Here is a 27,229-nt window from a genome sequence, read left to right on the forward strand (position 1 = left end):
ATTGTTTATAAATTAAAAAAACTAACAAAAAATCATAATTAATTAATGGAGGAATGTTTTTACAACTATTTACAAAAAAATGTCGGTTAGGATAACAAATTGCAAAGTTGAAGTTTTGGTGTTGCCAGAGACGAAGAATGAAGCTGACAGATTGTTAACAGAAAAGAGGGGAGACAATTTGGCGGTAATTTCAAATAGTGTTAAGAAGAATACTACAAACACTAAGAACACTTTTTTATTATTATTGTAGTTTAGTTAATTAACATAATTAATATATATTATTATACATAAAATAAAACCTAATAAAATTATATGATCCCGTGTATAACAATTCATTACGTTTCGAACAAAATATTATACAAAAATCTTTTAAACCTTAAAATCCAAGTGGAGTGTGAATGACGTTAGTTTCATTAGTTGCGGTTTTTAATATCCTTGTTTATTTTATTATAAACTAGCTGTAAGTGGAATTCTGTCATGAGACAATTATGGCATCGTGCCTTAAGGCAAATTGCTGGAACTTCCCGTACCGTAACAAAATGTTCGAGGAATACTGAATGTTTTCAAATAGATTATTATAAATATTGTAACATTGTCTAATATTTATAAGAATTATATGAACTAAATTGCAAAGTTGAAATTATTTGTAATCTGAATTATTTTCGATATACAAAAAATTAAAAAAAAAATTGAAACAAAAAATTTTTTTCCAAAATCAATTATTTTGTTAAGACAAGCAGAAAGTTCTTTGAATCATTTAAATCGGACGCTTAGTTCTCTCAAAAACTGCCATTAATTTACATATTTAGCTCCGTATCTTCGAAATGGCTGGGCCTGCCTTTGCCAAAAACTAATAAACACTTCTCCCAATCATTACTAATTGAATGTTTTTTAGATCATTCAAATCGGATACTCCGTTCTCTCAAAAATTCGATTTCTATTTTCTGCACTCTTTGCTCGTTATCTCCGTACCTGCTGGACCTGCCTCTACCAAAAACTAATCAGCTCTTTTCCCTATGAATAGGAATCGAACCATTCAAATCGGTTGGTCCGTGCGCCCGAAAACGTGACTGTAAATTTGTATCCATGCATACATACACACATACACACACACACACATACACACACACACACATCCATTTTTTCTGAGGTATGCCAAAACGTTCAGAAACCTTCAAAACGTCGAGAAATGTAAAAATTTTCAATTCCGATTTTCGGCCCATTACAATAACTTACCCTACGGGAAGTTAATAATTAAAAATATAACAATATTATTATGTATTGTTAAAAACCTGATAAAATTGTCTACAGATCTGTATATAATGTTTAAAACCTTTTTAAACAAAATTAAATATGAAAAATGTGCAAAATTTAAAATTTAGTATCTAGTTATTAGCCATTGGTGGATTTAATTAGTTACATTTTTTATATTTAGCATTGTATTTGCAAGATTCATTAATAATATCATATATTATGATGCAATATTAGAAAGACCATAAACTGATCTGTAAATCTATGTATAAATATTCATAATGTTTCTAAGAAAATTTTATACAAAAATTTAATAAACTTTGGAATTATAATTAATCTTATGAACGTTTCTAATAGTGTCAACATTAGATCAGATCACAACCTGTTACATGATTCTTATTTTAATTTTTTACATTTTTTGACAAACAATTAATATCGACTTCCATTTAAGATCAATAATTTAAGTATTTACATCCTCACATATAAAAACACACTCAGACACACCCTTACAGTCTTCAAGTAGCCGATCTCATAACATCGAGAGAATAATATTGTTTATTTTCAAATAACAAATTTAAAAAAGACAGAACTTATAGTAAATTTGATGTACAAAATTTACCTATTCGGCTGAAAAGTAACTCATAAATTCATTTTATGATAAAATCTTTTTTAGTGAAAAAGTGCTAACGTATTTTCAACCATACAGGTAATTATTCAAATTTTTTCATTAACTTTTTCTTAAAACTTTCCAAAACTTTCAAATTTTTTTTTATCATTTTTAATATCCTGTTATATAATTCACTCATTTATTTTTATCATTTTCATTTTAATCATATTATCATATTTCTGTACATTATTTTTTCACCTATTTTATTCATTAAAAAATCCATCTTCTTTTCTTCAACATATTGTTTGCTTAAATCTTATCAAGATCATGTTTCTTGGCAGATGTCCTGAAGATGGAACGTACCTAGTTCCGAAACGTCGACAGTAAATAAATAAATAAAGAAATAGTTTAAAAAAACTTTTTTAATATATATACAGGGCCGGTCTTGCCTTGCATGCGATGCATGCAAAAAATGCGGGCGCACGCCTTAGGGGGCGCCAAAACGAGTTTCGGAAATTAAATTTATAATATAATATTTATATTTTTTTATATAAAATCTAGAATCAGAATTTGTTAAAAAATATAAACAAATTATAAGAAATGGGGAGTCAGTGCTTAGAAAATGACTTGTTTATTCCGAGAAATTACAATACTTTTGCTTTTGTTGCAAATGTTTCGCATCTGTTGAACTTTGAATGTTGAAGACATGCGTGGAACAAATATGAAATATGGAAGCAAAATTTACTGGAACAAAATTCTTAAGGCTTGTTTTATACCTAGTGGTGTCCATACTCTAAATTTAATAATTATTAACTGTACAGAAATAATACATATCAAATATAATAGTTTTTTTTTTCAATATTGTTCAAGAAATGTGTAATTTCTTTGCATTTTATACTGATTTTTGAACAATAATTCTGAAATATGTTAAAAATTTAACTTTAAAACAACAAGTTGATACTCTGAATATGACGACTCTTACGATATCAATAAGGAGACGTTTACAACGCAATTTTGGATATTGTAAATGATTTGGATTTGGATATTGTAAATTAAATTAAATTAAAATTTAAAAAATCCTACATAAAATACGAGTGTTATGTTAGAAAATTTAATGCTAGTTTTTTGAGATATTAATATTGCACATACGTTAAAAATAATTGAAAATTTCAAAATATTTGATTATAATCAACCCCCGAATCGACTCGATTTTTTAAATAAATTTAAAATCAATATATGTTATACGATTTTAGATTATATCTAATTTTTTGTGCACTAAATCCAGAATAATTAAAAATTAATTTATTTATTTCACTTAATATTCGTGTTAAATTAAAGTTATAGAATTTAAGAAATGAATTTCAGAATTAGTATTTATTATTTTGATATCAAGATCTTTATATCAAAATAATAAATACTATTTCTGAAATGCATTTCTTAAATTCTAACATTTAATTTAACAAAAATATTAATTCCTTTGCTATGCTAATCGAACTTACATCCTTAACCAATTTACTACATATTGAATATTACTGAAATGTGATATTATGACAGGGATTGTTTTATTTATTGATATCGATAATAATAAATGAATTTAAAATCAATATATTTTATACCCTCTAGATTATATCTATTTTTTTGTGTACTAAATCCAAAATAATTAAAAATTAATTTTTTAAAAAATATGTAATATTATATAATTTTAATGATAAACTGTTAAAACGGTGAAAATTAATAGAGGTGGGGGGGCGCTAGAAAAAAAGTTGCATGCGGGCGCTAAGGACCCCAGGACCGGGCCTGTATATATATATATATATATATATATTAATATTATTTAATTATCACCTTAATTAAATAATATTATTTGAATTTACTTACTAAGAACAGTTAATAAAAAAAATTAAATTACAAAATAATATAAACCAATTCATTAACATAAAACTCTTCTTATTCTTCTCAATACCACATATCAAAAACAAATCTATCTTATTTATTTTAAACAAACTTATTCCATAAATAACTTATACAACACTTATAACAAAACCCTTTATAACTCTTTCAATTCCATTCATACAATTGTTAACTGTCCATTAATTTACTTCGATCCATTACTCTGCAGCAGTACCCTTCTCCATCTCTGCAATCCCGAACATTCCAGCCAACAGGCGTCCTCCTGGTGGCGTCCTGGCCATCACACCAGTCGAATAGAAGGCTGCTTCGTGAGAAGGCGAACTGCGGCCCCCGTCGGCATGGTAAACATAGGGCAGGCGGAGCACCCAGTAGGCGCTCTGCGACAGACGCGCGCCGCCGTCGGGAACGCCGGTTATGAAAATGGGGCCGGGGATTGAAGAACAGTTGGAAGCTGGGGGTAAAGTAAATATATTACTAGACTAGATGACCCGGCAAACGTTGTTTTGCTAAGTAAGGTATATTTTAAACAATTTATAGAGAATCAAAAATATTAATACTTTGTGTATAAGGATGTATTGTTTGAATGCTATATACAATTAGGTATTATAAAAACAATAAACCATATTAGTTTGTCTATATTTTGTCAATACAATCAAACTGGAAGTTTTATACACTTTCTATAGAAAACATCGTACAATTTAGGGAATGCAATACCGATGGAAAATTTTAATACCGGTATTTCGATAATTTTTCATTTTAAAACCGGAATACCGGTATTCTTATTATCTTAAACAAACGTAAACAAAATTGAAAGTTACTAGTACAAATGTAAAAAAATGTATATACAACTACAACTATATTCAACTATACAATAAAAACAATAAAATAAAACAATAAATTAATTTTTTAAATAAATATTTAACAAAATTACATCCAATTTAATTAATTCATTATCACTATCGAGTATATTGAGTACTTTTCACCAAAAACAAACTTATGAGTAAGAAAGACCAAAAACTCATAAAAGATCATATTACATTGTTATAATGTACTGTATTGTCTGTATCCGATGTGTTAAAATAGCCTAATCTCGAATATTTAAAAAAAATAATTTTTCTACACTAATTTAAGATCGGATACTTTGTCAAGATAAATAATAAGTTACTATAATTGTTGAGTATTGTTATTTAAAACAATGTGATGCTTCTATAGTATTTTCAACCTTCGAAACGTTTTCGAAAAATAATATTTCATAATTGTAATAAGAAGCAAAAATATTTAGTAATTATCCTAATTATTATGTATAAAGTTAGAAAAAAATAAAGATTACACAGATGTAATCTGTATGATATAAAATATTTTGGCACAAATATCACTTAAAAAATCGTTACATTTTTACAATAGATGAAACAAACATCATTATCTATCAGTCCAATTCTATTTATTGTAACACAATATGTAGCCCTTAGTAAAGCAATAAATATTCAGTTTAATGACGAGTTGAGATAATATATGACATTTGTTTATCTTATAGAATCACTTGAAGATATAGCTGTTTATGCGATTATGGAATTTAGAGATAAATTTGTCCCGAGAAATTTAAACTTTAATGTATTATGTATCAAATAGCGCTTATGTAAAAATACCGAAAATACCGGTATTTTTGGGGTAAATACCGGTAAAAATACCGCCGAAAAATCGAGCGGTTTACCGGTAATTCGGTATACCTGTATTGCATTCCCTAGTACAATTCAATCCAAGGATTTTTTGTTCTTTCGACTTATTGATTACGTTTCAAGTTTTCCAGATTCTTTTTGGATTCTGGATTTTGTGTATAATTGTGAATAATACTATTGAGCTTATACAAAATTTTCAAATTTTTGCGAGGAGAGATAAAAAATGAATTAAGTATTTCTTCTTTGTCCTGTTTTTTGAAAAGTTTCAAGTAACATTCGATGAACTAAGGTAAATTTAATAAAAAGTATATATGTAGAGCAGGGCGAGGCACAAAGGTCAAATTTGACTTTGAGCAAATATAAACTATATTGTGAAAACTATAACAATTATATCACAACAAATAACACATTTCAAACGAACAGTTATCTGACTACGTTCAGTAAAACTGCCAGCTATTTCATCATTGTAGAAATGACTACAATGTAACTTGGAACGGCTACATTAAACGCCCATATGGTAAATAGCTTCAATGTCTTTTTTTAATTTTAAAGGTATTTTACAAAATCGTATTACAAAATGTAATTACATTTTTAGCTAATGCCAAAAAACTAACATCGGAAAAAATACTTTTATTATGGATTTTCAAAGATTACCGTTTATCTACCGATATCAAAGTAATAAGAATCAAGGTTATAGCTGGTTATACATCTTTTTTCCCCTACTTTCAAATATTGCTTTTAAACAATGCTTAACTTTTTAATTTCAGACCTTCATATATTACTATCAATTCTTCGATAAATTATGGGAAATTATAACTGGGAAAATATTATTCGACAAAATGTCCCTTTGATCGATACCAAATTTAGGTTCTGAATTTAAATAACATAAATCAAAAATATGATCTAGAAAATGTTTTATAAATACCAATGGGTATATAATTATACAAATTAGATCTTTCAGAGCACTGTGTTTGAGAAAAATATGCCAAAAAGTGCATTTTCATATTAACATTTCGAGAAAGGTGATATTGTTGAGTTTGTAGTAACACTTGCGGCCCTATTACATGATTTTACAGAATTGCAAATTTATAGCTGTTTTGTAAGAAATATGTGTTATTTTATATTTTTATGATTTAGTACACGTATTAAGAAATAACATACTAAAATTTTTTAACTCTAGTATAACGTTTTATATTTCTAAATATTTTTCAAAATACTCATCAAACCGTGGACTTGCAACTATTGCAAGAGTGCATTTGTTTACAAAATTGCACATTAATAGCTGTTCGATAATTCTTCGATAAATTATGGGAAATTATAAGTGGGTAAAAGTTGTTCAACAAAATGTCCCTTTGATCGATACCAAATTTAGGTTCTGAATTTAAATAACATAAATGAAAAATAATATAACTTAGAAAATGTTTTATGCATACCAATGAGTATATAATTATACAAATGATATCTTTCAGAGCACCGTGTTTGAAAAAAATATTCCAAAAAGTGCATTTTCATATTAACATTTCAAAATTGTTGAGTTTGTAGTAACACTTGCGACCCTATTACATGATTTTACAGAATTGCAAATTTATAGCTGTTAGAAATATGTGTGATTTTATATTTTTATAATTTAGTACACGTATTAAGAAAGAACATACTAAAATTTTGTAACTCTAGTATAACGTTTTATATTTCTAAATATTTTTCAAAATACTCATCAAACCGTGGACTTGCAACTATTGAACACTAGATATACAAGAGTGCATTTGTTTACAAAATTGCACATTTATAGCTTTTTTTGTTAGAAACATATGTGATTTTATATTTTTATAATTGAGTACATATATTAGGTAATAGCATACTAAAATTTTATAGCTCTAGTATAATATTGTATATTAAGTACTTCTCATATCATATCTAACCGTCGATTCGCCACTAATAAAAATAGAGTATGCAAGTGTGTATTGCAATTTTTTAGTTTCTTCTGTTAGAAACATATTTGATTTTATTTTTTTATAATTTAGTACACATATTAGGAAATAACATGTTAAAATTTCATAACTGTATTACAACGTTTTATATTTTTAAAATATATTTTAAGCCGTCGATTTGTTTATGTCAAAACGTTTACTAACGTTTTTGTGTATAAATATAACTACAAACAAAACTACTTACTACAATTTAATCAGAATTAAATAATATTCACGGAAAACATCCTATCAAACGTAATTGAACATCATCAGTCAAAAACGTTTGACATTTGACGTATTAGCCACCGTCCATTGTTTTATTTAAATTGCGCTTCTACAAAAAATTTCAAATTGAAAATGTAAAGTTTCTACGCGGATTTGAAATAATTTCTCACCTTTTGGACTTTCTCTGGATTGGCACAAATTTTTTAAGACTAAGACTGGCCAAATCGATTCAGCCGTTTTCGAGTTTTACTTGGACATTTGAAAGAGAGCTCCATTTTTATATATAAGATGAAGGAAAAGGATTTTCTTTTTTTTCCTTATTCGATAATCCGCGATCTATTTATACTTCTTCTATCTATCCATTATCACTTACCCGTTTGGACTTTGGGGTCCAAAGTGACATGCACAGGTGCTTTCGGAGTGACAACATGCACTCGCATAAGTTGAGCAACGAACATTTGTTTGGGCTGAACTACCGCAGATGCTTGTTGACCAGCCACACCAGCCAGTTTACCAGAACCGACTGCAGATGATCCGGCACCTGTCGATGATGTACTCGAGGCCGATGAACATGGGCATTCGTGAAAAAGGGGCATGTCGGAGCCTGCAACGCGACTGCCGGACTCCTTAACCAAACCTAAAGGTAAAAGAAATATGATATAAATTAGGGAATGCAATACCAGTTTACCGGTAAACCGCCCGATTTTTCGGCGGTATTTTTACCGGTATTTACCGCAAAAATACCGGTATTTTCGGTATTTTTACATAAGCGCTATTTGATGCATAATACACTAAAGTTTAAATTTCTCGGAACAAATTTATCTTTAAATTCCACAATCGCATAAACAGCTATATCTTCAAGTGATTCTATAGGATAAACAAATGTCAAATTTTATCTCAACTCGTCATTAAATTGAATATTTATTGCTTTCCAAAGGGCTTCATATCGTGTTACAATAAATAGAATTGGACTGATAGATAATGATGTTTGTTTCATCTTATGTAAAAATGTAACGTTTTTTTAAGTGATATTTGCACCAAATTATTTTATATCATACAGATTACCCCTGCGTAATCTTAATTTTTTTCTAACTTTATACATAATAATTATGATAATTACTAAATATTTTTGCTTCTTATTACAATTATAAAATATTATTTTTCGATAACGTTTCGAAGTTTGAAAATACTATAGAACCATCACATTGTTTTAAATAACAATACTCAACAATTATAGTAACTTATTATTTATCTCGACAAAGTATCCGATCTTAAATTAGTGTAGAAAAATTATTTTTTTAAAATATTGGAGATTATGCTAATTTAACACATCGGATACAGACAATACAGTTTATTATAATAATGTTTTATGATCTTTTATGAGTTTTTGGTCTTTCTTACTCATAAGTTTTTTTTGGTGAAAAGTGTTCAATATACTCGATAGTGATAATGAATTATTAATTTGGATATAATTTTGTTAAATTATTATTTAAAAAAATAAACTTAATGTTTTATTTTATAGTTTTTATCGTTTAGTTGAATATAGTTGTATTTGAATATACATTTTTTTATATTTGTACTAGTAACTTTCAATTTTGTTCACGTTAGTTTAAGATAATAAAAATACCGGAAATTTACCGGTATTCCGGTTTTAAAATGAAAAATTACCGAAATACCGGTATTGAAATTTTCTATCGGTATTGCATTCCCTAATATAAATGTATTTCGTTATATTTAAGTCTTCTGGGTTACCTGTGGTTGCCCTCAAGATTTTTTCTGAAGTCGACATCATAAATCTGTGACCCCTTGGACATTCGTATTCCATTCCGACAAAAATCTTCACGATGAACTCGTTGCCTTTATGGACGTTGCTGCCGGATTGAGAACCTAATATAAAATTTAAGTATGTAGTTGTAAGTGGCATCAATTTACTTAATAATATTTTGATTTGTATATGGTAAATCTGCTTATATGTCTACTAGGGTGGTACTTAATATGGATATTTTCGAATCTCTTTGCTCCCAGGTGCTCAAATACTTCCAAATTGATAAGAAAAAATTCTCTGAAAATTTTAGCTATTAATATTAACTTTAAGATAGTCCGCACTCCAACCAAAGTTTCCATGGAAATAACATGGGTAAAATTTGATTTGTTTTATAACTTAGCGACAAGTGATAGTGAATCATAATTTTGAGAAAAACGTTGTTTTACAAAATTATGGAAAAAGTAGCAAATGTTTTTTTACGCATATTTCATCCATAGACATCATATCCCTATCTTGCAAAGTATCGAAGTTATAGGCATGTAACCATTTAAAACATAAAAATTTGAAACAGTTTTTGGCGATTATTTCGCGCACGGCAATAAGTATCATAAAAATTATTTTACTGGGTTAAAGATCTTTTGATTAAGAATATTTTACCGGAAAACATCATACTTGTTTTGAACATAAATAAAAAATTTACAACAAGAATTTTATATTTTCCATAAAATCAATATTTACTTAAGAAGAAAAATCAAGAAACTTTGGTTGGTGTGCGGACTATCTAAATGCTAATATTAAAAGCTAAAACTTCCAGAGAATTATTTTTCATCAATTTGGAAGCATTTGGGCCACTGGGGGGAAGAAAATTCAAAAACATCCATAATGTAAAGTCCACATGTCCACCTATCCATCATTCTATCTATCTACTTGTTTATCATTTTATCTATCTTTCTATCTGACAACCTGTCTATCATTCTATCTATCTTTGGGGACGTCCATTAATCACGTGGAAGATTTTTTTTAGGAATTTTAAGACAACTCCTCCCCTTTCGTGATATTTAAAATTACCCCCCGCCACCAAAAATCACGTGTATTTTTGGTTACGTAACATTTTTCGAAAAAAAATTCGAATTTACAAAAAAATCGTAAATTTTATGTTTTAATTTAGGTGAAAAGTAAATACACGTGATATCTTACTAGACCCCACCCTCCTCCACGTGATTTTTTATGATTTTTTTTTCAACCCCCCCCTCAACCTTAAAAGCATCACGTGATTAATGGACGCCCCTTTGTGTATGTTTGCCTGTCTACTTTACATTAATTAATATTTTTAAAAATGATTGTAAACTCATTTATTGACTTTAATACACTCTCTACATTATTCATCTCTATATATCACTATTCAGTCAACAAGCTTTAACATTTTTTTAAAACATTGAAAACGTTTGATTTCTGAAAATTTTTAAAATTATTAAAAAAAATTGATTGTTTTTTTTAATATTTTTTTTTATTTTGAAAATCTGGAGATGGCTTCCCCAAAAGTTAATCTGTACTTCATGTCGTCAATACAAATAAAATGTTTTTTGAATCATTCCAATCGGATGCTCCGTTCTCTCAAAAACTGAATTACCATTTTTGGCACTTGAAACGGCCTTTGCAAAAAACTAATCCGCACGTCTCCTCGTCAATACAAATCGAATGCTTTATTAATCATTCAAATCATTTGATCCGTGCTTCCGAAATCGTCGACAAAATATTGTATCCGCAGACACACACACATCCATTCTTTAAGGTATGCCAAACAAAAAAATTCATTCTCTATTACTATTTACTTACCATAATATTTGCTCCCGTGATGTTTCCCTCCGTGTCGCCCAGCTCCTTTCCGCCTATCATTCGAATAGGGCCAATTGGCCATTGCCGAATTGGCCGCAGCAGTTTCCAATCTCACTGTCACATCCCAAGGCAACAAAAAATTGGTGCCTTGGATGAAACCAGGATGCTGGGCTTCTGATAAACCTAAATTGTGACTGTACAGAGAACTTGCTCCGAGACAAACCTAAAAAATGATAAACGATAGAATTGATATGTGATGAGTGATGAATAATTGTAAAGATTATTAAAATACTTACGAAATTTTTAGAAAAAATACTTGCAACAAACAAACTAGTTATATTTAAAAATAATTAAAATTAACTAAATATAAATAAAGTTTATAGTAAACTAGTTGCTATTGGTATTTAGCCTTGAGGCAAGTTACATGAACTTCCCGATATGTGTAAATAATCGACTTAATCAATAAGAAATAAATTAATTTATGAGTGATTAAAAGTATTTCGAGTGGATTTATTATACATAATTGAAAGCGAACGAACACGTTAACTCGGAGTATTTTCTAAAAGCAAATTTTCACAAATCAATACTTTTCATAATTTAATGGTTTAGTATGTTCATTAAGACCACGTACTCTATCGTTATACCAAGTAAAATTATCTAATTTTAATTTTAACAAACGTCAAAAAAAAAACTACTCATTTTTTCAAACTTTGATGAATTTTTAAAATTAAACTACTTGTCGTAAGGCCGTAGTATTACAGTAAGTTGTATAAGACCATGATCTATATCGCCAAAAAAAAATTCCATAAAAATCGGCTTAAATATTTTTTTTTCAACAGTTAATTACAAGAAAACGGCTCGGTAGATTTTCACCTAAAACTAATCAGTATCATTCCCAACTAATATCTTTCGAACAGTTTTTGATTTTTTAAAATCGGTTCGGTAGGATGAGCTTAACACGAAAATCTATCTTTGGGGACGAAAAGTTTAACACTTTTTTACAAATTACAAAGAAACGGCTTGGCAGATCGTCGCACAAAACTGACAAGCGATAGTTCTCATTAAAATACATCAAATGGCTTTTAAATTTCTGAAATCGGTTCAGGCGTTTTTGAGAAAACGTCGATCAAAGGTCTAATTTTGACAAATGCCAAAAAACGATACCAATTTTTGCAAACTTTGACGAATTTTTAAAGCTGAACCAGTTGTCGTAGGGCCGTAATATTTTAGTATGATCTATAAGACTATGGTATCTACCGTCAAAAAAATAATAATAAAAATCGTCGAAAAAATTTTTTTTAACATTTTATAACAAGAAAACGGCCCGGCCGATCTTTACCAAAAACTAATCAGCACGATTCCCAACCAATATCTTTCGAACGGTTTTTGAATTTTCATAATCGGTTCAGAATTGCGGGCTAAAACGTGGACGAAAATTTTTTCACTTTTCTGCTATTTATAAAGAAACGTCTCGGCCGATCGTCCGACAAAACTGACAAACGCTAGTCCTCATCGAGATACATCGAATGGCTTTCAAATTTTTGAAATCGGCCCAGTCGTTTTCGAGAAAACGTCGATTTACGGCAAAAAATCTGTTCACATACACGAACACACACACACACATACTTTTTTCCTTAAATTTGGTCTCATTCGATTCAGAATGGCTAAAAAAACGAGAAAACATAAAATTAGCGAATCCGATTTTTTGATGAAAACATAAACTTCTCCTTCGAGAAGTTAATAAATAAATAATTAATTACCAAAGACCAGCTCGGAAATTGTGGTAACAATCCTGGTGGGCTTTGCATGTGCAGCATGCCAGGTAAATACTCAGTGGTGCTCGGTTGCCTTACAAGACCTAAGTAAAAAATGTATTGTCTATCGAACTAATAATTTGTATCAATTTCCATAAATACCTTTTTCTTTAGTTTGATCTCCATCACCATTTTCTGAAACTTGTATTATGATCTCGTTGACGCCTCCTGAATGGACATCGGTTTTCTTATCAGCAGAACCATCATCTATATGAATGAAATTGCAACTGAGTACGTATATAAAAAAAGAGTGCGCGTAAGGATCACACGCGGTTGAAGTAAAACTTATTTGCTACTGTATAAAGTAGCAAATTTAAGTTGAGTAAAAATAAATACATCATATAAAAATTTTGAATAATGTTTATTAGTAATATGGTATATGGTAACACTTGTGATGCACACATTTATCAGTGTCGTCAATCATTATACACATTTATATAATGATAAATTATATATTTATGATTGCATTAAAAATATGTATAATATTTACAAACAATAATGTAATCAAAGTCGTACTTGAAATATGACATGATCGTTTTAAAGTAATTGCTGATTAATAAATTCTATAATATTCATTCACACAGTGGATTATGTTAAACAACGCCTAAACAAATATTGTTTTCGTAATTTCACTCACCCTGTAACAATTGTGTTTGAAGAACTTCATGTAATTAAAATTAACATACATTCATTTACTGTTTGTATTTTTTTACTTTTTCGCTGACGATATAATCTCATTCTTAGAATAGCTGTAATATCCGTCTTGCCTAAAAAATTGAAGCCATACTTTTATATTTGTTTTATTTATCGAGCCCTGCACATAGCTTGATCTATGAATCATTTGCTTTTTTGTGTGAACGTTAATGCAATGATCATCATCAATATTACGAGGTAATAAATTAACCATATTATTAATGTCAACAGGCACATTTATAATTTGGCCAAACATTCCAAATTGTCCATTTGCATGTCGCAATCGTCTAATTTGCATGAAACACAACCTAGGTGAAATTAACCTTTCAGATACAGTATCTAGTTTAGGTAGATAATTTGGTATAGGTAGAAATACAAACCCGTTAAACTTACACAAAGTGGGAATTTTACCCGAATTTAATATCTTTCGACAAGTTTGACATCCAACCTGATTATTTAAATCAATATTCAAAAAACATTATTAAGAATTTGTTTTTGAGCATCATTTGATATTTCTAAGTCACTTTGAAGCCAAAGTCGATCACACACAAAACATACATAGCCAAAGCTATCATTTCTTACGCAGCGCAGATTTTTCCTTAGTTTCATTATTTATTTGCGATCATTTGAACTACAATTATTTTTGGGAGACGGGATAAAATATTCTTCCGATCTTGACATTTTTATTAACTCACGAATTATACTGCTAACCCATGTCGCGCCTAAAAAAGTTTTACTTCAAAAAATGTTTAGAGACTACGAGCTAAATACAAAACTCGAGTGAAAGTCGACACATTTTGTTTTGTTTTCGACATATAATTTGACATTTGATGTATTTTTTGTTTTGCTCGCAGACTAGATCGAATAATTGCGATATCTGCGCTAACTAGCGTCGTAGAGTTCAACTTCACGTTGGCGTTTTCGTTGCATTTGTACGGATTTACACCCATGTCGCGCCTAAAGAAGTTTTTACACCCATGTCGCGCCTAAAGAAGTTTTACTTCAATAATAACATATTTCTTTTATCCCCTTACCTGAAGAAACAGACTTGCTATCATCATCCCCGACATCCTCCTCCTCGTCGTCTTCGACATCGTCATCCTCCTCACCATTGTCGAAATCCTCCAACAGCCTTGCAGAAGGCGTAGAACGTTCATCGCCTCGGACGACGCCTCCTATTTCCGAAGGATGTGAAGAAGTACCGCCACCGCCTCGAACCTCGTTCCTCAACTTCTTCATGGACGAGGACATGCTGTTACCCGAACTCGACTGTTTGGAAGGATTGTGCTGAGCCTTGCTTCCTTTTGGTTTTGTCGAATGTGTTGTGAATAACTGAGCGGCCCTGAAAAAAACAAAAAAAAGTTTATGAATGCTGACCCGGCAAACGTCGTTTTGCTAAGTAAGGTATATATATTTTTTTTACGTTGTTAGTTTTTTTATTGTCAACACTGTTTATGAGCACTTTAATATAATTTGTAATTATAATTATATTTATATTTATATTTATATTTATATTTATATTTATATTCAGTGGTGTTGTGCAATATTTTTTTTGCCGGAACGCTAAAATTAAAAAACCGGTTCAAAAAAACGGTTCACATGTTTGTTTCGGTTCCGTTCGAAAAGGAAAGAAACGAAAATCATTACAAAACCCATTTTGTGCACATATATGTATGTTTATTACAATAATAGAAACGTTTAATAAAAATTAGCCAAATTATAATTTATAAAATTCATTTATTAAATCACTTTCTGTATGTAGTGATTTTTTTTTAATTCCTTTTGCTGGAACGCGTTCCGGCCCAAAAATTATTTGCCGGAACAATGTTCCAGCGCGTTCCGGCCCGACAACACCACTGTTTATATTTATACAACACAATTGTACAATTATAGATATTATATGGTACATAACTTAAATTAATAGATAATAATACATATAATATAAAAATGAAATATAATTTAAAAAAACAAATGTTCACTTAAAATCTTATTCTAATTTTCACAGAATAATTTACTGAAAGTTATAACTCTAATACTTACCAATAGAGTAAAACACTTGCTCTTTAAAAATGTGTTGATTATTCTAAACAATTTCTAGAGAATCAAAAATATTAATACTTTAAGTGTATAAGGATGTGTTGTTTGAATGCTATATACATTGAGGTATTATGTAAACAATAAACCCCATTGGTTTGTCTATATTTTGTCTGGAAGTTTTATACACTTTCTATAGAAAACATGGCATAATCCAATCCAAGTCCTTTTTGATCTTTTGACTTATTGATTACGTTTCAAGTTTTTCACATTCTTTATGGATTCTGGATTTTGTGTATAATTTTAAATAATATTACTGAGCTTATACAAAATTTTCAAATTTCAGAGGAGAGATAAAAAATTAATTAAGTATTTCTTCTTTGTCCTGCTTTTTGAAAAGTTTCGAGTTACATTCGATGAATTGAAGTAAATTTAATAAAAAGTATATATGTAGAGCAGGGCGAGACACAAAGGTCCAATTTGACTTTGAGCAAACATTAATTATATTATAATAATCATACCAATTATATCACAACAAATAACACATTTCAAACGAACAATTATCTGACTACGTTCAGTAAAACTGCCAGCTACTTCATCATTGTATAAATGTGCTTGTTTGCTGTCTTACAAAAAATTGTTATCTAGACCTTTTTACCCCATAGACGGGGTAACTTGGAACGGCCAGATGGAAAACAGGTTTAATGTCTTATTTTAATTTTAAAGGTATTTTCCAAAATAATTACATTTTTAACTAATGCTAAAAAACTACACACGGAAGAAAATACTTTTATTATGGATTTTCAAATATTACCGTTTATTTCCCGATAGCAAAGTCATAAGGATCAATGTTACAGCTGGTTATACATCTTTTTCCCTCTACTTTCAAATATTGCTGTTGAACAATGCTTAACTTTACTGGTTTTTGACACATTGGTGGTGGACCTTTAAAACCCCGGACCTTCATATATTACTATCTATTCTATATAAACTCTGGGAAATTATAATTGGGAAAATATTATTCGACAAAATGTCCCTTTGATCGATACCAAATTTAGGTTGTAAATTTAAATAACATAAATAAAAAATAATATAACCTAGAAAATGTTTTATAAATACCAATGGGTATATAATTATACAGATGAGATCTTTCAGAGCACCGTGTTTGAGAAAAATATGCCAAAAAGTGCATTTTCATATTAACATTTCAAAAAAGTTAATATTTTGAGTTTCTATAGTAACACTTGCGATCCGTTTAATAACGTTTTTGCGTATAAATATAACTACGAACTACTTACTACAATTTAATCATAATTAAACAATATTCACGTAAAACATCCTTTAAAAAGTAATTGACATTATCTGTCAAAAGCGTTTGACATTTGACGTATTAGCCACCGTCCATTGTTTTATTCAAATTAAGCTTCTACAAAAATATTCAAATTAAAAATGTAAAGTTTCTACGCGATTTTGAAATATTATCTCACCTTTCCGACCTTCTCTGGATTGGCACGAATGTTTCAAGACTGAGACTGGCCAAATCGGTTCAGCCGTTTTCGAGTTTTAGCGGATCATTTTGTTGAGAGCTCAATTTATATATATATATATATATGTATAAGATTACTATTATATATATATTTTTTTATTACTGTTTACCTATAATCATCAGTTGATGGTTGAAACACAGGAAAGGTGATCCGTTTGACTTTGTCGCTTCCGCAGCAAGGACAATCCGTGGCTAGTGATGCATAGTGATCGAAATTGGCGGCTCTCAAAGAGTAAGGATCCTCTCTTCGACCAGGAGTCCTGCCGCAGTCGCACACCCCTAAGGTCACGTAGCCGCTGTTGTGCTCGCATAACGATTTTGCTAGGAAAAATAAATAAAACTAGGTGTAAGTAGCAGTAACTAAAAGCATAAGTTAATAATTGAACCAACAAATAATTGAAGTGAAATTAACTTATTTTTAACTTCCCGGACGGTAATTTATAGTAATCGCAAATAAATCGTAACTGAAAATTTTTATATCTCTTTACGTTTCAAAGGTTTCTGAACACTTTGGCATACCTTAGAAAAAATTGATGTATGTGTGTGTACGTGTGTGCGGACACAAATTTTCATCGACGATTTCGGGAACAATGATCAACCGATTTGAATAATTAAAAAACATTAGATTCATATTGATAAGGAGACGTGCTGATTAGTTTTTGGGAAAAGGACATCTAACCTTTTCGAAGTTACGGGGCAAAAAGTGCCAAAATTGGTAATTCAGGTTTTGACAGAACAGAGAATCTGATTTGAATAATTCAAAAAACATTTTGCTTGAGTAGACGGTGTTCCAAAAATGCATTCACTTTTGTTGTATTAACGAGATCAAAACTTTTGTATGAACAAGATGAAAAAATCATAATTTTCAAAAAAAAAACAGAATTTTCAAAAAAAATCAAAATCATCAAAAAAAATCAAAATCTTCAAAAAAATTGAAGTTTTACAAAATTAAAATTTTCCAAAATTTTTAATCATTTAAAAAAAAAATCTAAAGTTTGAAAAATTTCTAAAATACCAGAATTTAAAAAAAATCGATTTTTTATAAAATTTTTAGAATATTTCGAATTTTTTCAAAAAAAATCGAATCGCCGTCTTTACAAATTCTCAACGAATTTGAAAATATCGATTTTTTTCAAAAATTCCAAAAAAATTCGGGAATATTTTCAAATTTTCAAAAAAAAACGAATATTTTCAAAAATTTCCAAATTCTCAAAAAATTTAAAAATATCGATTTTTTTCAAACATTTCAATAAATTTCGAATTTTTAAGAAATTCAGAAAAATAGAATAAAATAAAAAAGTTTCAAAAAAATCAAATTTTTGAAATTTTTCATCATTTTCGAAAAAATACTACATTTAAAAAATTAAAAAATACAGAAATTTAAAAAAATCGATTACTTGCAAAATTTGAGAATATTTCGAAATTTTCAAAAAAACGAAGATTTTCAAAAATTTCCAAACACTCAAAAAATTTTTAAAAAATCGATTTTTCGAATATTTGAAAATTTCGAAAAAAATTCAAAATTATCAAAAATAGAATCAAATTTAAAAAAAAAAATGAAAAAAATCTTGGAAACATAAACACAAAGTTGTTTGTAGAACACGTTCGTCGCCCAATTATAAGTTTACATGCATGTTTTTATAATAAACTAGCGAACCCGACGAACTCCGTTTCGCCACCAGATGGTTTCGTGAGAAAGATGAAGAAATTTTTTGTTCGTTTTATATTTGAAAAGGAAAAATTTGATTTTATTATACAACAGTAATGAATTTATTTCGATTACAAAAATAAAGTGTTTTTTAGTTGAACTTCTCTAAGTAAATGAAAGTGAATCCGCAAATTATCCGTTTCATTGAAGTGCTCTTTGGTAAACCACATTTTTTGTTTTTTGGTCTAACGTTAACACAAACAAAGCGGATGGTTTTCCAACTCGTGAACAGGCAACGTATAACTGCCCATGTGAAAAACAATGATTTTCTAAATAAATCTATTTGAAATTTATGCCGCAAACACTAAGCGATTGGCTTTGCGACTTGTTATTGCGAACGCGAGGCGAACTGGAAATTGCAATCGATTGAAGTCAAACGGAAGACCAGTCGGAATCATTGGTATGTCACCAAATCGCCAGCAATTTTTGATTGAATGATGAAATTCAGTGCGTGTACATCATTATTCTTTGCGGCAAGAATTGCTCGTTGATTTAACCAAGCATAATTCTGATAATTCTCACTAATGTCATTACTCGAATTTTTAATTACGGGGCGTGAAGTTCCAGCAATTTGCACTGTTTTAATTCCATTTACCTGCAAGTCTAGGTCGTTGACAAAGTTGTCCGGTTAAGCTGGGAGCCTCACATTGTCTTCTGCCGTCTCTCCAATGTGCCAAAGCATATTTAACTAAAGTCTTTACATATTTAGATGTACAGGGCCCCCTTGCATGTGCATGTAAGGTTTGAAGGGCTGCATTTAAGCGAGTTGTGTGCTGTGCTCTTCCGTAATGGGATGGAAGACCCTGGAAAAGAATAATAGACGTATATATATATATATATATATATATATATAAATATATATATATATATATATATATATAGTAGATGTAATTTATAATATTACCTCCAAGTATAGAGCTTTTGCAACAGGCAGAACTTTAGCACAACGAGCTTCAGAAAATTTGATATCTGGGTTCAGGTAATCTCGAAGAATCTAAAAAATCCACAACAAATATTTCTATTGCATATATTCTTTTATATATAATTTTTGAATAATTTCTATTGCTCACATCAAGTAGTTCAGCAACATTTTTGCTTTCGGGAAGTCTTTTCTCGGTTCCATCAGGACTTGACATCCTGGAACCTCCGTAATATAAAGTGAACAGCTTAGAAACTGCAGTGCACCATGTTTTCAATTTAGGAACCTAAATGAAAAAATTAATTAATGAGATATATGAAAGGAATATTTGATTTTTATTCAATTTTTAACTTCACGTAGGGTAAGTTATAGTAATCGTAAAAAAAACGAAAATGAAAGTTTCTTATATATCTTAACGTTTCAGAGGTTTCTGAACGTTTTGGCATACCTTAGAAAAAATGGATGTGTGTGTGTGTATGTAATAAAAAAACATTTTATTTGTATTGAAAAGATAAACTAAAATTTTCTAAATTTGATTTCTTTTGATAATTTAGAATTTTTTCGAAATTTTGAAATTTTTTTAGAAGTTTGAATTTTTTTTAAAAAAAAACGTATATTTTTAATTTTATGAGAATATGTAAACTTTTGAAAATAGTCGATTTTTTTCAAAAATTCGAAATATTCTCAATTTTTTAAAGAAATCGATTTTTTTTTTAATTTTTCAACGTTAGTTTTTTTTAAATGATGAAAAATTTCGAAAATTTGAATTTTTTTGAAAAATTTCAAAATTACTAAATTTTTTGTAAATGCATTTTTTGCACACCGTCTACTCAAGCAAAATGTTTTTTGAATTAATCTAATCGGATGATCCGTTCTCTCAAAAAATGCATAAACGTTTTACACCCTTTGCGTTCCATACCTCCGAAACGGGAAAATTGCCTTTTGCAAAAACGCCTCTCGATCGTGTTCAAACCGAATGATTTTTCAATGATACAAATCGGTTAAATTAAATTTTTGGTAGGGAAAGTTTCCAGCAATTGGCTTGTTTTTTATTTCATATTTTCAAAGTTTAACTATCTAAGAATATGGTACAAGAAGGTTTTTGAAAATTTGAATTATTTTCGGAGATATAGGCATTTTACTGACTCGGTCTCCATACTGGTTTGGCTTCACGTAAAACTTTAAATGCGTTTTTCTCAGAACAGACTTTTTCAGTACTGTTGACACGATTTCTCGAGTTTTAATCGACCGATTCACTTGAAATGTTCAGAGAGTCTTGTTTATAGACCTATCTATAGTCCGAACTAGGATTATCCCCAAATTCCAATCTTTACTATTTTTAAAAAATTCGAGATACTCAAAAAACAGTAAAAAAAACACATTTTTTCAAACAGTCGCCGATTTGTAAAAAAAAATCTCTTTACTCATCGCTAGTTCGGGCGATTGCGACATCATTGTAGATTAATAATATTTTGATTTCTTTTATTTCGGATGGTTAGGAGGGCTGAAATCATGTCAAGACTGAGGTGGCAATTTTTTGAGACCACCCACTTCATCAGCTGCCAGTTTTTACAATTTTCAACTTTTTTTATTTTTTTATTTTTGTATTGTATTTTAATAATATTGATAAACGAGTAGTAAAAAAATTGATAGTAAAAACATTCATTGCTTTCTTTTACGACACTTTAAAAATGACCTAAAATTCATCGCTCTACACTAGAATAACCCCTTAAGGCACGATGCCATACCCACTAGTTCAATTATTATTGAAAAGCCTAATAAATTATCAGTTTTCAGTTAGTATTGATGATTGGTTTTTCTTACTTCAAAAATAATAGGAGTGCTGGCAGCATATTTGCCAACATTGTCTTCGAAACCTGGTCCAAGAGCAGTATCAATATGTTTTTGCAAAAACTCTGCAAAGTTTCTGACATGGAACTCATCACGATTTGGATTGATAGTTAAACATACTTCTTCTGAAAACAATAATAAATTGTTGCTGTAATTTATTTGCTGGTATTAGTAAAAGAGTTACGATTTGTTACTCGCCTCCTTGTATGTATGGATTTTTTCCAAAATTTCCAAATGGATCGTCGTCTTTTAAATTGGCATTGAATTTTTGGCACGATGTCACCAGGTCACGGATTGCTTTGGCAAGTCTGAAAATATTAATTTATCTTATAAATAAAATTCTTCTTATGTAAATATACTCCTCCTAAACGATTATTCCGGTTTTGATAAATCTTTCTAAAGTTTGTTAAGGGAATTTTTTAAGATGTATGTGATTATAGAAATATAGTAATATTGTAGAAATAAATGGAAAAAATTACAAAAAAAACGTTTATCATTGTTTAACATTGAAAATATTTTCACAAAAAAAAACTGTCACCTACCAGAAATTTCAATTTACTTATGAGCCTAGACAATATAAGAACTAGGGTTTGTCGGTTTTCAAAAACCGGTATTTTGGCGAAAATTATGGAATTAGAAAACCGGTTTTTTAGTGAAAAAGTCGGTTCTCACTGTATAAATGGAAAATGACGAATATAGCCAAATATAAAAGATAGATGAAAGCGTTTTGATTCTTGAAATCATATCGGTTCAATAGCATTTAATATCTTATCAGTCTGCAATGATTCCCAGAAAGGTTTTGTATAAATTAATTTAGATTTTTATACCAGTGTATATATTAATTTAAATCAGTGTGATTTCTTCTAGAAGAAGTAACTTCCTCTACTCAAACTAAAAAAGAGTTTCAAACCCGAGAAGCCACAAATTAAAGAACAAAAAACTTAGAATTGTTATATCAGACTTTAAAAACAATTAAGCATAATTTGGTAAGTATGAGAGTATTTTCTATTTCAGAAAATTTTGTTAGAAACAATAAAGGTCATGTTTAAGTAGCAATTCGTTAGACGTTCTCAGTTTTTTTAAATCAATTTTTATTAAACAATTAGAATGTTTAAAATTAATTAATTAAAATTGTTCGGAACAGACAATACCCGAGTTTAACTTAATTATTTTTAAAACTAAAGTTGTTATTAACAAGTATGTATCAACATGTATCTATTTTTTTTTTAATTCGATGAATTTTTTTATTTAATGCAAAATGTATTATTTTTATTTATTCGAAAACTTTCCTTTCACTATCATAAAAATATTTTCATTCTTATATGTGAAAATGATGCATGAATAACGAATAATTATTTTAAGTTATTTAATCAAGATAAACTATTATTTTTTAGTTCTACTAATTAAAATTAAAATAATTTTGTTTACTATCTATAAAATTGAACAATAAATATATTCAGTCAAATACTGCTCTAAATTCCACTAAATTTACGGATAAATTACAGAATATTCGAGCAAAAATTTATTTTTTATATAAAATTCGAAAACCGGCTGAAACCGGTTTTTTAGTAAAATTAAAATTTGAAAACCGGTTTTCTAAAATGTCGGTTTTTGTATAGACCCTAATAAGAACATGTATAAAAATTCATGAATCTACCATGAAAAGAGAAAATGAAATGCTATGAGTTGTACAAATAATGTAAAAAACTCTATTGGATTCTTATTGGGAAAAGAATTCCTCCTGCTTCATTTTAAAGGATGGAGAAGACTGTAGACCTTATTGATGTTAGAAAGCTTGTGTGCAAAAGTTAAATTAATAATAATTTTTGCTTTTTACCTGTCTTCACCATGTCCGTCCTCATGAGTTAGGACGTAAACAAATTCATCATTCTTCGGCACAGAAAATAATGAATCAGCACTCCGATTCGTGACCACACGAGCTTTCCTTAACACTCTGTATATCTAAAATTTAGAAACAAAATTGATCTCATATAATCTTGATTAGGGAATGCAATACCGGTATACCGGTATACCGAATTACCGGTAAACCGCCCGATTATTCGGCGGTATTTTTACCGGTATTTACCCCAAAATTACCGGTATTTTCGGTATTTTTACATAAGCGCTATTTGATACATAATACCCTAAAGTTTAAATTTCTCGGAACAAATTTATCTTTAAATTCCATAATTGCATAAACAGCTATATCGTCAAGTGATTCTATAAGATAAACAAATGTCAAATATTATCTCAACCCGTCATTAAACTGAATATTTATTGCTTTCCAAAGGACTTCATATCGTGTTACAATAAATAGAATTGGACTGATAGATAATGATGTTTGTTTTATCTTTTGTAAAAATGTAACGGTTTTTTAAGTGATATTTGCGCCCAAATATTTTATATCATACAGATTACCCCTGCGTAATCTTTATTTTTTTCTAACTTTATACATAATAATTATGATAACTACTAAATATTTTTGCTTCTTATTACAATTATAAAATATTATTTTTCGAAAACGTTTCGAAGTTTGAAAATACTATAGAAGCATTACATTGCTTTAAATAACAATACTCAACAATTAAAGTAACTTATTATTTATCTCGACAAAGTATCCGATCTTAAATTTGTGTAGAAAAATTATTTTTTTAAAATATTGGAGATTATGCTAATTTAACATATAGGATACATACAATACAGTTTCTTATAATAATGTAATATGATCTTATATGAGTTTTTGGTCTTTCTTACTCATAAGTTTGTTTTTGTTGAAAAGTACTCAATGATAATGAATTAATTAAATTGCATATAGTATTGTTAAATTATTATTTAAAAAAATAAACTTATTGCTTTATTTTATTGTTTAATTGAATATAGTTGTGGTTCTATATACATTTTTTTATATTTGTACTAGTAACTTGCAATTTTGATTACGTTTGTTTAAGATAATAAAAATACCGATTATTTACGGCGGTATTCCGGTTTTAAAATGAAAAATTACCGAAATACCGGTATTGAAATTTTCCATCGGTATTGCATTCCCTAATCTTGATCTCATAAACAACAAAAGTGACTTGATTAATCATATTATTCTCACCTGGTCTTCCAAGGCATGTTCCAGCTTCTTAACATCGCTCCTTGCCTTCTGGCCACAATTCAAAACGGCTTCACCTTCCCGAATTCCATCTCTAATTCTAAAATCGGGATTATTTGAGTTTCCTGTAGAATTCTCACTGGAAGGACGTCGTCCCAATGGCGATTTTTCAAATAGGAATAAACATCTTGGGGAACACAATCGTCCTGCCTGGTACCATCTCGAAGTCACTCCTGCTTCTCTCAACTTGGTGGAGGTCTTTGATAGGAATTTTTGCCTAAAATAGAAAAGATATATGTGTAAGTGTGAATGTGTGTTTTTGTGTGTGTGTGGTTAGTTACCTGGCATTGTCGATGGCAGCAAATAGCCCCATATAGCTAACATCAAAACTGCTTCCAGGTAAATTTAATACCAGGACGTGGCATATTTGAAAAAGAAGCAAAAGGGCTCTCGCATAGTGCACCTGTAAAAATATTATTTAAGAGTGTGAATTATTTAAAAACTAGTGGTGTATGGCATCGTGCCTTAAGGCAAATTGCTGGAACTTCCCGTACCGTAATGAAATATTAGAGAAATTCTAAACGTTTTCAAATATATTATTACAAATACTGTAACTTTCATTATTTTTGCTATCTTGTTTTATGTGAGCAAATCAAATGTAAATCATAAATAAATCAATTTATCTCCAGAACATTAACAATTGTCATTTCATTTCGAATTCAATTTCCAAAAAATTTGAAAGTTGCCTAATTTACACGAAATTGAAAAGTGCTCCGCATAGTCACAGTTTAAACGCATTTGCAAATAATTCTGTGCGACATTTTCACTTATATTGTGCTTAGCTTGGCAGCATTTTCAAATTTTTCAATAGTTTTCACAAGATTGGAAAAGTGCTTCATTACATAAACAGTCTAAACGCACTTGGGTAAACATTTGCGCTTAGACCGTGCTTAGCCTGGGTAATTTTTTGAATTTTTAATCCAAAATTACAAAAATATTTTATGGAAAATAAAAAAAGATGTAATAATTTTTTATCCTCAAAAGCAATTGTTTTGTCAATACAAGCAGAAAGTTTTTTAGATCATTCAAATCGGACGCTTAATTAATCTTCAAAATGGCGGGACCTGTCTTTAACATCAGCAAAAGTCCCTATTTTTCTGAGGTATGCTTTTAACTTTTTTACCAATAAGAGTCCAATTTTTTCCAATATTTGTACAACTCTTTTTATGGTAGAATCATGAATTTATTATACATATTCTAATATTTTCTAAGCTCATCAGTAAATTAAAATTTGGTTTAAATGCCAAACAATGTCTCAAAAATTTTTAATGTTAAAGCATGACATATCGTTTTGCAATTTTTTCCATTTATACAATATTACTATATTTTTATAATCACACACATCCTAAAAAATTCTCTTAACAAACTTCAGAAAGATTTATCAAAATCCGAATAATAGTTTAGATTTGAAACGTCGAGAAAACATAAAATTAGCGAATCGGATTTTTTTATGAAAACATAAAATTCTCCTTCGGGAAGTTAATTATAAAAGTATAATTTATTAACTGCCCGTAGGGCAAGTTATAATAATCGAAAAAAATCGAAAATGAAACTTTTTATATATCTTTACGTTTCAGAGGTTTCTGAACATTTTGTCATACCTTAGAAAAAATGGATGTATGTGTGTGTGTGTGCGTGTGTGTGTGTGCGGATACAAATTTTTGTCGACGATTTCGGGAACACGGATGAAGCGATTTGAATAATTCAAAAAACATTCGATTCGTATTGTTAAAAAGACGTGCAGATTAGTTTTTCGCAAAGGCAGGTCTAAACGTTCCAAAGATACGGGGCAAAAAGTGCCAAAAACGGTAACTCAGTTTTTAAGAGAACGGATCGTCCGATTTGAATAATTCAAAGAAATTTTATTTGTATTAACAAGATGAACAACTGATCAAATTTTCATGAAGGCAGGCTTACGCGCTTCGATATTTCATCTTTATGCAGTCAAGCCAGTACGATTGCTTTGTAAAAAAGTTCAGAATTTTCAAAATACTTCAAAATAAATGATTTAAGATAGAATGATTTAATATGGTTCGAAATTTTATTAAAAGTTTCAAATCATTGATCAACTTTTATTGATTATTATTATTGATTATTTTTAATTACTCGAATTTTGAATTGCGGTACGGGAAGTTCAAGCAATTTGCTCTAAGGCACGATGCCTCAATTACCCTAAGACAGAATTCCTCTTACAGCTAGTTTAAATTATCTATTTACCCTCATTTCAGCGTGCAACGTCAAAAAGTCCACAGTCTCCAAACTATCCAAG

The 27,229-nt window shown here is 29.3% G+C and overlaps 1 protein-coding gene across 1 annotated transcript; it reads right to left on the reverse strand.

The window, feature by feature from the left end:
• Positions 1–3,960: 3,960 nt before the first annotated feature.
• Positions 3,961–27,183, reverse strand: LOC113367718 (protein SMG8-like). Its single transcript, XM_026609298.1, has 19 exons — positions 27,178–27,183; positions 25,242–25,363; positions 25,038–25,177; positions 24,904–24,944; positions 23,641–23,765; positions 22,002–22,111; positions 21,777–21,928; positions 20,104–20,238; positions 19,938–20,027; positions 19,629–19,836; positions 17,436–17,646; positions 14,780–15,087; positions 13,155–13,259; positions 12,999–13,096; positions 11,239–11,461; positions 9,390–9,524; positions 8,201–8,274; positions 8,011–8,104; positions 3,961–4,220 (listed from the first exon to the last, which is right to left on the reverse strand). Exons 1-19 carry the CDS (start codon positions 27,181–27,183, stop codon positions 3,967–3,969), a joined length of 2,631 nt encoding a protein of 876 aa, XP_026465083.1. The 3' UTR covers positions 3,961–3,966.
• Positions 27,184–27,229: the final 46 nt, after the last annotated feature.

The sequence above is a fragment of the Ctenocephalides felis genome, unplaced genomic scaffold (assembly GCF_003426905.1).
Source record: "Ctenocephalides felis isolate EL2017-DRISC unplaced genomic scaffold, ASM342690v1 CF-g0.4_SCAFFOLD_01170, whole genome shotgun sequence".
In the NCBI taxonomy this organism is placed as follows: Eukaryota; Metazoa; Arthropoda; class Insecta; order Siphonaptera; family Pulicidae; genus Ctenocephalides; species Ctenocephalides felis.

Excerpts from the sequence above, each read along its gene's own strand:
- LOC113367718 (XM_026609298.1), bottom strand. Across the intron at positions 19,837-19,937 it reads CAAAAGCTCTATACTTGGAG|GGTCTTCCATCCCATTACGG; the intron begins GTAATATTATAA and ends ATTCTTTTCCAG. Across the intron at positions 8,275-9,389 it reads AATCTTGAGGGCAACCACAG|GTTTGGTTAAGGAGTCCGGC; the intron begins GTAACCCAGAAG and ends TTTTACCTTTAG.